The 12,760-nt window shown below is 45.9% G+C and overlaps 1 protein-coding gene and 1 long non-coding RNA gene across 14 annotated transcripts in view; one reads left to right on the forward strand and one right to left on the reverse strand.

The window, feature by feature from the left end:
* The window catches only part of LOC134480617 (uncharacterized), a 65,284-nt gene extending 57,963 nt beyond the window's left edge, over positions 1-7,321 (forward strand). Inside the window, exons 2-3 of the long non-coding RNA XR_015629792.1 lie at positions 6,928-6,980; positions 7,184-7,321. This is a non-coding gene — a long non-coding RNA (uncharacterized LOC134480617). The remainder of the gene's footprint in view (positions 1-6,927; positions 6,981-7,183) is intronic.
* The window catches only part of LOC148003874 (uncharacterized), a 68,092-nt gene that overhangs the window by 7,487 nt on the left and 47,845 nt on the right, over positions 1-12,760 (reverse strand). For 5 of the 13 annotated variants that reach the window (XR_015629780.1, XR_015629782.1, XR_015629789.1 and 2 more), the window contains 3 exons: positions 5,322-5,432; positions 3,892-4,017; positions 2,910-3,056 (listed from right to left, as the gene is read on the reverse strand). Coding sequence is in view for 1 of the 13 variants with exons in the window: in XM_087569037.1 (XP_087425163.1) it covers positions 2,910-3,056; positions 3,892-4,017; positions 5,322-5,347 (299 nt within the window). In the remaining 12 variants the exon portion in view is untranslated. The remainder of the gene's footprint in view (positions 1-2,909; positions 3,057-3,891; positions 4,018-5,321; positions 5,433-12,760) is intronic. The other 8 variants (XR_015629785.1, XR_015629787.1, XR_015629786.1 and 5 more) reach the window with 3 other exon arrangements.

A 12,760-nucleotide genomic window follows, 5' to 3' on the forward strand; every position in this document is an offset into this window, starting at 1 on the left:
ATAAACAGCCTGATTTCTTCAGGCTGTGGTATCTGGCCACTTAGAGTAACCAGCATCTTAAAGGAGAGGCATGACTCAACATAATCCTAAGAAAGGAACTGTCGATACTCTTCTCTATGTAGAAAAATGAGACTCCCATCCCACAGCAACTAGTACCATATCTATAGAGGCAGAAGCAGAACAGCTATACTCTTACAAGGCTAAGGACCAACCCATACAAAATGGCTGGTGTGCCAAATTGGGTATGAAAAGTCGTTCCGGGGTTGGGGATTTAGCTCAGTGGTAGAGCGCTTGCCTAGGAAGCGCAAGGCCCTGGGTTCGGTCCCCAGCTCCGGGGGAAAAAAATAAAAAGTCGTTCCTACAGCCCAACTGCAGGTCACTTCCCCTCTACACCTCACTTCAACATTGGCTGGTGTAGAAGAATTTTAATCTAGCAACATGGAAACTCTGGCAAGGGATCACATCCAAAAATATGATCCAGCCAGGATGCAGACATGCCCTGGATTTGCAGTATGATCTGGCTGGAATGCAGACACATCCTTAGTACACACCTTTAATCCCTAACAGTGGAGGCAAGGTTAGTTTGTAGAAGGAAGCAGCCATGTTTGAAAGTGATGTCTAATTGAGGGGCGGACAAAGTGATGGATCAGAGAAAGAATGGACAGAATGAGTCAGAGATAGGATATGCCCAACTCTAATGAGAACAGCACAGGAAAGAGAGGCTACTTACAAGCAAAGCAGAGGAGAGAGAGAGAGAGAGAGAGCGAGCGAGAGCGAGCGCATTGCTGCTGGTGGTGGTTTGTGTATGTACGGCAGCTTTACTGGGACAGTTCTACAGAGATGAGGTAGGTTACAGAGAGAACAAGCTAGCCTCAGGTGAAGACAGAACCAACCAGAAAATGAGAAGGTTAAAAGAGGACTGAGTAAGCCAGAGCCAGGCTGACTCCATGACAGACTACAAACTGGCAGTTTGGGAGGCTGGGCTTATGTTCCAGTTTCCCAGAAATAAAAACCCAGATCCAGGAACCTGTGATTAGCCAACCACAGCCTCAGGCAGCTGATCTGATCTGAAGACATCGTATCATCTGGCCGGAAGCAAGAACAGGTAGCTAGAATGAGTAAGCAGCCCCCTGGGAAGTCTCCAGAGCCTAGCCAATTGTAGAGTCAGTCAGACCCCTAGATAATGCTAACTAATGACAGTAAAAGAACACATACTCCTCCATGGAATTCCCCTAACTGACTAAAATCTGGGTCTGTGAGTCCCTAATGAGGAGGACACCCTCCCCCCCACCCCGCATGCAGAAAGTTCTGCTGAGCAAAAGCACTCTTTGCCGTTGCATACTGTTTGAGACTTGGGGTATCGTTATCCAGCAATGCCTGGACCCTTACAGTGTGAAAGTTAGGATGAGGCCAAGCAGAGCAATTCAGTTAGAAACTAAGAGAAGCCAGATCGAATCAGTCATCTCTGAAGATTAGAGATGACTAAGAGCTTTCAGGCCTGGGCTTAGGGATAGTTAGGACAGAGAAGGAAATGCTCTGGTCTTAGCCCAAGTCATGTATTTGAGCAGACTGGGTGTGACTTTCATCTCAGAACTTCTTTGGAGTGTCGCTTCCCTGTCATTATTTCCTTTCAGTGCGTGTGCTTCATCACATAGCATAGTGCTTGCAGTTTTGTCTTCCTGAAATGAGCATTTTGTTTGAAGGAAGGGTAGCCAAGAGGTCCAGACAGGTCGCTTTAAAAATAGCCTGGCATATTTAGTGAGTGTTGGGAAGGGAAGGGGGAGGGAGAAAGGGAGGGGGTGGAGAGAGAGATCTTTGGGACAGATTCTAATAATACGGAAGACTATGAACCTCTCATGCCCTCTTTGAGACTAAAGACATTTGAAGAACCTTCCTAAAGCTATTTAAGCAAAGTTTGCCAGGGAGAAAACTATCGCCAGATCCTATCCACTTGCCATCGCTGTTAGCTCAGTGGGATTGGAAGATCCCTTCCTATTTCCTAAGCCAGTTGTAACCAGCCTGGCAGAAATGGAAATATTCTTTTTTTTGGGGGGGGGTTCTTTTTTTCGGAGCTGGGGACCGAACCCAGGGCCTTGCGCTTCCTAGGCAAGCGCTCTACCGCTGAGCTAAATCCCCAGCCCCAGAAATGGAAATATTCTAAGGAGATTCTTGTATTTGTCAATCTGGCTGTTAGGTTAACTGAAACAATGGACTCCGAAGAGACTGGAATATCCCCAAGAATCTCAGGCTGGGAGAAGGAAAAGATGCCAGCCAGGGGGAGAACTTATTTCCAAGAAAGACATTTCCAGCAGTTCTAGCAACTTGTCAGGTCTCTCTCCCTCTCCCTCTCCCTCCCCCCCCCCCTCTCTCTCTCTCACACACACACACACACACACACACACACACACACACACACACACACACAGGATGGAACTGAAGCCCAGACAATGGTGGATCCAAACCTCAACCCGCCCGGCTCCGATGTGCACATCACTGGCCTCTATTTACACTTTGATCTCACCGCAAAGCCCCTCACTTCAAGGATTTTCTGAGCACCTTCTCTCTCTTCCCAATGTAGCCACATTGAATAATCCTTTTTCCCTATTTCCACTGTTAATTTGTCTCTTTTCCTTGGCTTATGGAGACAGATCTGACTTTGGTCACAGATGGTGGCCCCAAAGTTTGAACACACAGCGAGCTCTGTGGCAAAGACAGGATTCGTTCATAGTGGAGCTGCCAGAGGAAGACACTATAAAGTCAGGTCTGCACCTTATTCCAAGGGCAGTATGACCTCAGCTCCTATTAGGTCCTTCCAGAATATCCACATAGTCTTCTCAAATGCTCCATTTCAACCTATAAAGGTAGGAGTGTAGTAAGGGAATTGGGAATGGGATAGGGAAGCGTGAGACCTTCTTTTGCCATCTGTAAGGATTGAAATCACATCCTCGAATCTGTCCATAGGGTCTAAGCCTTCACGTGAAATTCCATTTTCGTTGACTGAAGAAATCATCTTCTTTCCCACTGGAACCAGCATCTCACCAGACCGCACCTTTCTCCTGAAAAGAAAATTATACAAATTCTAGGTTTAAAAATATAAAATTAAAAGAGTAAGCCCCAAAAGCCACAAACTCAGGGCTAAGCCCTGCCGCCAGGAATAACAGGCCATAAAGATAAAGAAAAGGAATGCAAAAACCAGCTCAGGCTATTGAGGACTGAGCCATAAACCATCCAAAGACATCCCCCCAGCTTACTCAGAGTCATACTTTAACCAGATGTCCTCCAGACCCTGATAAGCCCCTACTTGTGCTTTTCAGCCATTGTGTCCTGCAGAGATCACTCCAAGAAACCGGGCAGCCCAAGCCTAACCAGAGGTGTTTCAAATACAGATGCTCCATCAATTTTGACAAACTTTTAAAAATAATGAGGACCTGAAGACCCTACCCTTCTCCTGATTTAGTAGCTCTGTTCCAGGAACCAGGGGGCCATAAAACCTTCTGGCATCCCCTTATCTCCTGGAGCCATAAAGCAATCCTGTAACTTGTGGTACATTCCCCTTTGACATCCCCCCATCCCCTGGTGCTCACAGCCTCTGCCTTTAAATACTCTTTTTCCCAGCCTCTCGGGGCCGACACCTCTGTCTCCTGCGCGGGATAAGTGTCGGCCGGGAGATCTCTGTAATAGGTCTCCGTAATAAACCTCGCCTTTGCTTATTACATCCAAAATGGTCTCTCTGTGTCTGGGGTCCGCGATTTCCCAAGACTTGAGTAAGGGTCTCTCTGCGTGGGATCTTTCACTCCAGCACCACCCCCCTCCTCCCGGTGTACTAGGAAGAGCTGAATTATGTTTGCGCCATGTCCACCTGCAAGTAGGAATTAACTTGGCTTTGTGTACCTTGAGAGGACAGAATTATGGTCACCCAAGTGATAGAAGTCAGCATGGTCTGATGAACACGATGCTTCGTGATGACGAAGGTCTGGATGTCTAATGACTGTGGACACTGATGAGGAAAAGATGGTCCTGTTGATATAGAAGTAGCTCAAAGTAATAGAATTGATATTAAGTGTCTTCTAATAAATTTGCTTAGGAGACATTAAGTTGTACAAAGTAGAATTTAGCTACTGCCTCCTCCCACGTACCTCAAAGATGAGCAATATACTAACCAGGCCTATTAGAGTTTACCAATGTATGCAAGTACTAGGTAAGGTACTGCTCCTGTAAATGTCTCTTCACCAGGATTGCCCCGCCATGAAGCTCCACTCCCATAACAAAGGAACAGCCCGATGACTTACAACCAGCCATTAGGCCCATTTCTCTATCAGAAAACAGGCAGCTCAGGGCAGCAACCAGGTTAAGTCCTGATCTGACACAAAGCCCCCAGTTCTCTTCTTAAGAAAACTTGGTTCTATCAGGTGGGTAGCATGGCCCTGGATATCAAGTGGTTGGAAAGAACAACACTGGTGTCCTTGAGAAGTAATTCTGGGGCTGGAGAGATGGCTCTGCAGTTAAGAGCACTGACTGCATTTCCAGAGGTCCTGAGTTCAATTCCCAGCAACCACATGGTGGCTCACAACCATCTGTAATGGGATCCGATGCCCTCTTCTGGCGTGCATGAAAAGAGAACAATCCTATACATAAAATAAATAAATAAATCTAAAAAAAAAATAGTTCTGACACTATCTTTGCTTTGTAAATCTCCCATCTGCCCAAGAAGCCAGACTTGCAGTCTCCTGTATCTGTTTAAGTTTTTCCAAGTGCAACCTGGGACTGGGTCCTGAGAGAGAGTTAATCATGACAGCAGATGTGGAATGTGTAAGTCTGTGGTCTAGATGGTTAGTAAACTCTTCCGTTTGCAGTCAGTGGCTCTTTAGCCCTGTGTCAGAGCTGGGTAAACAGCACTACTCATAAAGACCCCTTCCTCGTTTGTCCTGAGTGTGTGGAGCAAACTCTCATGGGGGCACGTTTCTCGGCTGCACCATGCCATCTGTCACTAAGCCTCCTTCTTCTAACTGTAGCAAAGGGTGCCATTTGCTCTTCTAAGTCAGCTGGAAACACGAGAGAACTCGAGATTGTGTGGGAAGAGGTTAAACGAAATACTGAGGGCTGGGGACATGTTACGTCTGAAGAAGGAGGTAGAAAAGGGATTCTAGAAAAAAAGGGGCACTGATCCAAATTGTCCTCGGGGCAAGAGATTTATTACTATTTCAGAAGACAGTTCAGTGGGGATCTGGCATGTGGGGAATTCTGAAGTACAAACCCTTAGTCCTTCCAGACAAAGTAAGGTGTCTGCCCATAAAGATTTCCAAGGAGGGGAGGTCCCACACCTGAGGAAGCAGGTGATTTGTGACATGCGCCATGTGCCCCCAGCTCTTGGTTCCTAAGTACCAATGGTAGAGAGAATGGTGGCGATGGAGGATTGGCTCTTGGCAGAAGTTCTGTGGGGAGAAAGGTTGGAGGGGTTACATCAGCTCTTCCTGGCTATTGTAAGCGGAGAGAGACTGCACAGGGTGCTGCAAGGCTTCTCCCAGTAGCACCCAAGGTCTAGGTTCCAGTGGGATGTATAGCTCAATGGGTAGAGTGCTTTTCTAGCACAGAGCCCTGGATTTGATTCCCAAAACTATATCAAATAGTCATGACGGCTCATGCCAATAAATTCCAGCACCACAGGGGTGGAGGCAGGAGAATCAGAAGGCCCAAGGTCAACTCTAGCTACTGAGTTAGTTCCCTGAAATGGACCTAAGATCCATTTCTAATCACTGCAGTCAGAAAAGAATCTAGGAGTTGGAGTATGTTGTCAGCGTTCCTGTATGGGAAGAAAGATGAACGTCGCTTTGTAAATAGTTCCTATCTATGCTGTAATGTGACTTGTCTTCCTTAGGACATAAGATTATCCTGTCTCCATTGTAGAGCAGAGATGCTCTTATCCCAGTAGCTGTGGCCACTAATTGGGCAGAACAATCTAGAGCTCTACAGATGTAATGGTAGAGGAGCTATTGACACTCTAGTACTAAAGTGGGAAGGGGAGGGACACAGCAGGGTGACTTGCATTGAAGAATTTACTTCCACCTACCCATCCCAAGCTGCAAGACATCTTTGAAGATGGTGGAATATATAGGAAGTGTGAGGTCAACTGAAAGGGGGACTTTGTGATGCAGCTGTCATGAGGGCATCATCCAGGATGGTAACTAGAAGTGATGTCAGGCATTTGGGGGTCTCCCACGCTCCTCTAAGTAACCAGAAGCCTGATAAATACCTTATAGTTGAATCATCACTCTAGCCCAGGGCTTCTCAACCTTCCTAATGCTGCTCCCCTTTAATGCAGTTCCTCATGTTGTGGTGACCCCCCCCAACCATAACACTATTGCCACTTCATAACTGTAATTTTGCTATTGTTATGAATCATAATGTAAATATCTGTGTCTCCCGATGACCTTAGGTCACTCCTGTGAAAAGGTTGTTGGAACCCAAAAGGGGTCACACCCCACAGGTTGAGTACCACTTGGAGCTCTGCCGTGAACACGGATTTGGTTACACCACCAGGAAAAAGTTGACACAACCAACGTCTAAAATTTAAAAGCAAAGCCAGAAACCTTCAGCTCTCCTGATGATGCATCGCCAGTGAGCCCTTCTGCTTTCTCCACTGGCGAGCTCAGGAAGCCTGGGGTTTTGTGCTCTGGAGCTGATTTCTTTGCCCAAAATATACAAAGATTTAAGCACTGCTGTTTCCGTCTAGTCTTCGTGTTCCCAGAATGAGACTACACATCAACAAGGACATACGTCTTTTTCACAGCAGCAAACGCAGTGTTGGGGCAGTAGTCATCTTTTAGATTTGAAATACATCTTTTAGATTAGAAATACTTCTGCTCACTCATATCTGGAGTAACGATCTAAGGCTTAATGTAATTGTTAGTCTTTTTCCTTTTTTCTTAGCGAAACCTTCAATTTATGGTTGGAAGACGGAGGAACCCTTTATGGCCCTGGCGGTGAGTAAGCCTTAAACCAAAAATTTATTTGACTTCTCTCTTCAAAGACGTCGTAGCTTACATATTTGGTTTTCTATGATGTCATGCACTAAACCCCAGAAGCCACATGCACACACTTTACCTCGTTTTGACATTACTTAGATACTTCTGTCGTGAGTGTACTCCCCCAGAGCATAGGGAAACTTGTTTCTGTCTTTTCACAGTGTTGGAAACGATTGAAAGAGAAGAAATTTAGAAGGCATGAGAGATTCATCGGCAATACTTGGCCAGATTTTCCCTAATATTCTTGATAACTCTGGTCCAGGCAACAACACACAGGTTTTAATGTTTTAATTTATTTAGTTTTGTTTGCTTCTTTGTTTGTTTTTATGCGTATGCATGTTTTGCATGAATGTGTGTTTGTGTACCACAACCGTAAATGCTGTCTACAGCAACCAGAAAGGGCACCAGATGCCCTGGGTACTTACCATGCAGGTGTTAACAGTGTGACCCAGGTCCTTCGGAAGAAATACTCAGCCACCGAGCCATCTCTCCAGCCCCAGCACAGAGATTCTCATCTTAAATTTTTATATTCTTTCAGGTCACATATTGCATATCATATAATAAATACATGTATATTATATGTACATTATAATATATGTATATATGTGCATATTTCACAGAGGCCTGAAAGGAGGTGGGGATTCACATTGGCCTCATCAACAGCAGGGACTGAAACAAACAGAAGTCCTTGGGACAGTAGAAAGCTCTCTGCCTATCCATTCTTTGACACATATACTGAGTGGTCAGATAATAGTTGGGTGAAAGTCACGGCCATCAAAGTGTCCACCTCTTGATGCAGGTCACGTGACGGAGTTGCCCCGGTCTTTCTTCAGCCTAGCTGCCCAGTAAGCTTTCAGCATAGTTTTCCTGTTGTGATTTCAATATGCCATATGCTAATGTTCCCTGGTAAATTTATAGAATGGGACTCTTCCTTGTCCTAGGAATAGGTCATTTGTTGGCCTGTACTACACGAATGCCACTGGGCCAATGGTGCCCTTTGTGTTCCTACCCATTTCACAGTCAGCCTCCATCCTCGAAAGCTGTTGACAAACTGGACAGAGCCCAGAGCTGGCCCAAGCCAAGAGCACGTGCTGCTCTGCCAATTCAGTTCCCAGCACCCACCCACATGGCGGCTCACGGTCATGCATAACTCCAGCTCCAGAGGATCTGATACCTGTTGGGAGCGATGCCCTTGAAGCCCTCCATTGTTGATGTTATTATTATGGTTAGAATTAAGAATGACTGGGTTCGTGGAAAATCCCCAGCCAGCTGCAGAAGACTAATACGAATCTGGTGGTCAAGATGAATAATCATATGATAAAGTTCTGACCTTGCTGAGAAATACACCTGACGTCAAGACACCCAATGTGATGACCTGTAACCTTTCTGAGAAACCAACATCCTGCTGACTAATAGATATGACAAACCTGTGACCTTTCTGACATCCTGTCAACATCAGCCGATTCCCTGACCACAAGAGAGCTGTGTCCTTGGCCTGTGTAAATGTTTCCCACTTACCCCTTCCCTCTGTTACCCCTGTTACGGTATAAATTCAGCATTGGGGAAAAATAAAATTGTCGCCTTGATCAGACTCTTGTCTTGGTGTCCTTCTTTGTGTCTCTTGTCCCCCATTGTCTTCCAGGTACCCCCAGCCTTGTCGTTTACAGACACCCTCTTCAGGCCTTGGTGTGGGCACAGGATACACACACGCACAAGTAAATATACAAAGGAAAAGCAGCAATGTAGATTGGGAAATAAATCTAACTCTTGTGCCTCTTTTATTGAAAATAGATTTGTTTCTCTTATAATCCTGATTACAGTCTCCTCACCTTGATTCCTCCCAGGTCCTTCCCACCCCGATCTGATCCACTCCTTCTTGTCTCTCCTTAGGAAAGAACAGGCTTCTGAGAGACAATATAACCAAACGTGACAACATAAAGTATAGTAGAAAACCCATCACATCAATATTGGACAGGGCAAATCAACATAAGAAAAAGATCCTCGGGGCTGGGGATTTAGCTCAGTGGTAGAGCACTTGCCTAGGAAGCGCAAGGCCCTGGGTTCGGTCCCCAGCTCCGAAAAAAAGAACCAAAAAAAAAAAAAAAAAAAAAAAAAAAAAAAAAGAAAAAAAAAAAGAAAAAAAAAAAAGAAAAAGATCCTCAAGAGAAGGCATGAGAATCAGAGACACACTCATTAACACACTCGGGAGTCCCATGCAAATAGTAAACCGAGATCTATAATATATACTCAAAGGACCTAGTGTGGACCCATGTGCACTTTCCTTTCTGTCACCTCTTCCCACGGGTTCTGAGGGGAGGGATTTGACGGAGACATCCCATTTAGAGCTGTGCGTTCCAAGGTGACTCTCTGTGTGTAATCTCTGGCTGTGCGTCTCTGTATTTGTTCCCTATTGCTGCAGGAGGAAACTTCTCTGATGATGGCTGAATAAGGCACCAATCTATGAGTATTACAGAATATTAGAAGTTATTTTATTATTAGTTTTTTTTTTAAATTTTGCGTTGTTGTTGTTTAGACCAGTAGTGTTTTGGTTTTATCCTAGGTCCCTGGGCTATCTAGTCTCTGGGTCTTGATCACCCAAGCAGTGTTAGGCATGGGTTTCACCTAGTGGAGTAGGCTACAAGTCAATCAGACATCAGATGGTTAATCCTGCAAGCTGTGTACCACTGGTGCCCTGGCATATTCTGGAGGCAGGAAAGATTATAGGTCAAAGGCTATGTGGCCGGGCTAAGACACGGGATGTAAGAGTGAAGGTTCTATGTAGGCAGTAGCTCAAGCTCTCCATGTTCAGAGCTGTGTGGGTGTTCTCTTCAGCAATGGGAACTTCCTGTCAGTTTATGGAAAGCAGCCTATCATCTCGGCAACCGTGTGGATTACTGGTGGATTTCCATGGAACGCCTTTAATCACAATTCAACCGGATGTAATCTACTCCCAGTACTAGAAGCTTCTTTTAGTGACAAGAGATAGCCAGTGGGGTTCCCTCTCCCTCATCCTTTGGAAATTCCATTAGAACCACCCTCATATTTTTTAGGCTGTTTCCACGGCGTTAGGTTTCCATACTAACCTCAAACGTCCCTCAATTTTAGCCCTCTCTCTCCTTATCCCTTCCTCCAACCCCATCTTCCCTCCCCTTCCCCACCTGGTCCTCGTGTTTCCATCTCTCTTTTCCCCCACCTACAAAAAAAATCTATTCTGTTTCCCCTCCCCAGGGAGATGCATGTGTCCCTTCTAGTCTATGCTATACCTAAACTCTCTGGATGTATGGATTGTAACTTGGTTATTATTTACATGATGGCTAATATCCACACACAAACAAATGCATACCATATGTATCTCTCTGTGTCTGGGTTACCTCACCCAGGATTATATTTTTCTAGTTCCAACCATTTGCCTACAAATTTCATAATGTCACTTTTCTTAAGATGCTGGGTAATACTCAATTGTGTAAATGTACCATGATTTCTAACCCATTCGTGTTGAGGGACATTAGGTTGTTTCCAGTTCTGACTGTTATCAATGCAGCAGCCATGAGCATGGTTGAGAAAGCATCTCTGTGGTAGAACGAAGCATCCTTTGGGTAGATTCCCAAGTGTGGTATAGCTGGATCGTGAAAGTTTATCAGCTCCCATCTTTAAGAAAGTACCACACTGATTTCCAAAGTGGGTGTGCAAGTTTGCTCTCCCACCAGCAGTGGAGGAGAGTTGCCATTGCTCCACATCCTCTCCAGCATGAGCTGTCACTTGTGTTATTGGTCTTAGCCATACTGAGGGTGTGAGGTGGGATCTCAGGTTGTTTGGATTTGCATTTCCCTGATGAATAAGGATGTTGAACATTTCTTTAAGTGTTTCTCAGTTATTTGAGCTTGCTCAATTGAAAGCTATGTTTAGATTTATACCCCATTTTAATTGGATTATTTCTTTGTTTTTTAAATCTGGCTCTTGAGTTCTTTATATATTTTAGATATTAGTCCTCTACCAGGGTTTTGTTTTATTTTGTTTTGTTTTTAAGAAAAATCCTTTCCCATTCTATAGGCAGACTCATTGTCCAAGCTATGATGTCCTTTGCCTTACAGATGCTTTTCAGTGTCATGAGGTCCCATTTATTGATGATCTTAGCGCCTGTATTGACGGTGCCCTGTTCAGAAAGTCTTTTCCTGTGACAGTGAGTTTAAGCCTATTCTCCACTTCCCTTTCTGTCAGGTTCCGTGTGTCTGGCCTTGTTTTGAGGCCTCTGATCCATCTGGGGTCGGGTTTTGTGCGGCATTAGTATGGGGATATTTTCATTGTGGCCAAGCAGTTTGACTGGAACCATTTGTCGAAGATGCTGCCTTTTTTCCAGTATGCATTCTGTTTTCTTTATCAAAATCCAGCTGTTCCTCTATTTATTTAGTATAAACTTGATGATTTCAAACACTGCTATGTGTTTCCATGTTGCTTCACCTCTATCAGAATGCCTGTCTGTCTGATTTTATGTACTACATCTTGACTGTATAAAAAAAGTATTTTAAAAAGTGGAGTCCACCAGGCCAAACAGTGTGGGCAGATGGGGAACACACAGAGGCCTGCCGGTCACCATGCGACACGGCACAGAGGAGGAAGACATCCAGAGACCTGTCTGCCTCCAAGCCAAGTCGGCGAGCAGCAGACATCCAGAGGTCAGTCACGCCGCACACGCAGGCTACAGACACACAGAGCTCTTCCTACAACCATGCCACACTCACTGCATGGGCTGGGGACATCCAGAAGTCTTCCTTTTGCCACACCACATAGAGCAGGCAGAGGAGGTCGCCCAGAAGCTCTCTAGCCTTGTGGCCCACCTGCAGTGGGAGCCACTACAGTGTGCAAGCATGTGGCAGACAAACGGGGGAGAGAGAGAAGTAGAGCAGTTTCAGCATTGTGAAGAGAGGTGGAACTGCAGATATGAGGATGGAGAATAGCTGCTGTGTGTCGCCTGCCCCACCACCTGGAGCCATGGTGAAGTCCCCTGTGCTGCTATCGAGGGTCAGGTCTGGGTCCTTGGCTGTGTAGCACCGAAGTCTCAGTGTCTGTAGCTCATGTTACCACCAAAGACCATGTGCACATCCCTGGGCTGCCACCCAGGACCACATAGATATCTAATGGCTGGGCAGAGCTGGCCCCACCCCTCACTGGTTGTAGCACTTTCAAGAACAGCCATACACCTTGTTTGGGCAGCACAGCAGAGCTGTCCCTGATGACAAAAGCACGGGAAAGCCAGCCCTGGGCACATGAGAGCAGGAAAGCCGGCCCAGCCCCTTGCTGGCTGCAGCACTGGGTCCTGCCCCTCTACTGGGTGGTAGAGTAGAGCTAGCTGTAGTGGTGTGAATGGGTGAGCCTGAGAGAGAAAGAGATGACCTTGGTCCCCGCCAGCTATGGCATTGGACGAGCTAGCCTGGGCAATGCTGGGGACCTCACCCTGATCGTGTGGGTCCAGAAGAGCTGGCAGGCTGACCAAGTCAGCTACTACCTAGGGCCAGATCCAGAGCTTTGAGTTGACCCACCCCAACATCAACCTCAACCTATGAACTGCTAGTGTGTGTGAAGGGGCCAGTCCTGAGGATTCGAAGCTAAAGAATATATACAACACAGGGCAACAACAAGGGAGTCCCAGCAAAGATCCAGTGTTGATGGTGTAGCAGAATCCAGAGGCTTTGAACCAGACCAGTGACTCACAGCAGTGCACATTTGCGAGGAAAGATGTG

This window comes from Rattus norvegicus, chromosome 9 (genome assembly GCF_021556685.1).
Source record: "Rattus norvegicus strain SHRSP/BbbUtx chromosome 9, alternate assembly SHRSP_T2T, whole genome shotgun sequence".
NCBI classification, from domain to species: domain Eukaryota; kingdom Metazoa; phylum Chordata; class Mammalia; order Rodentia; family Muridae; genus Rattus; species Rattus norvegicus.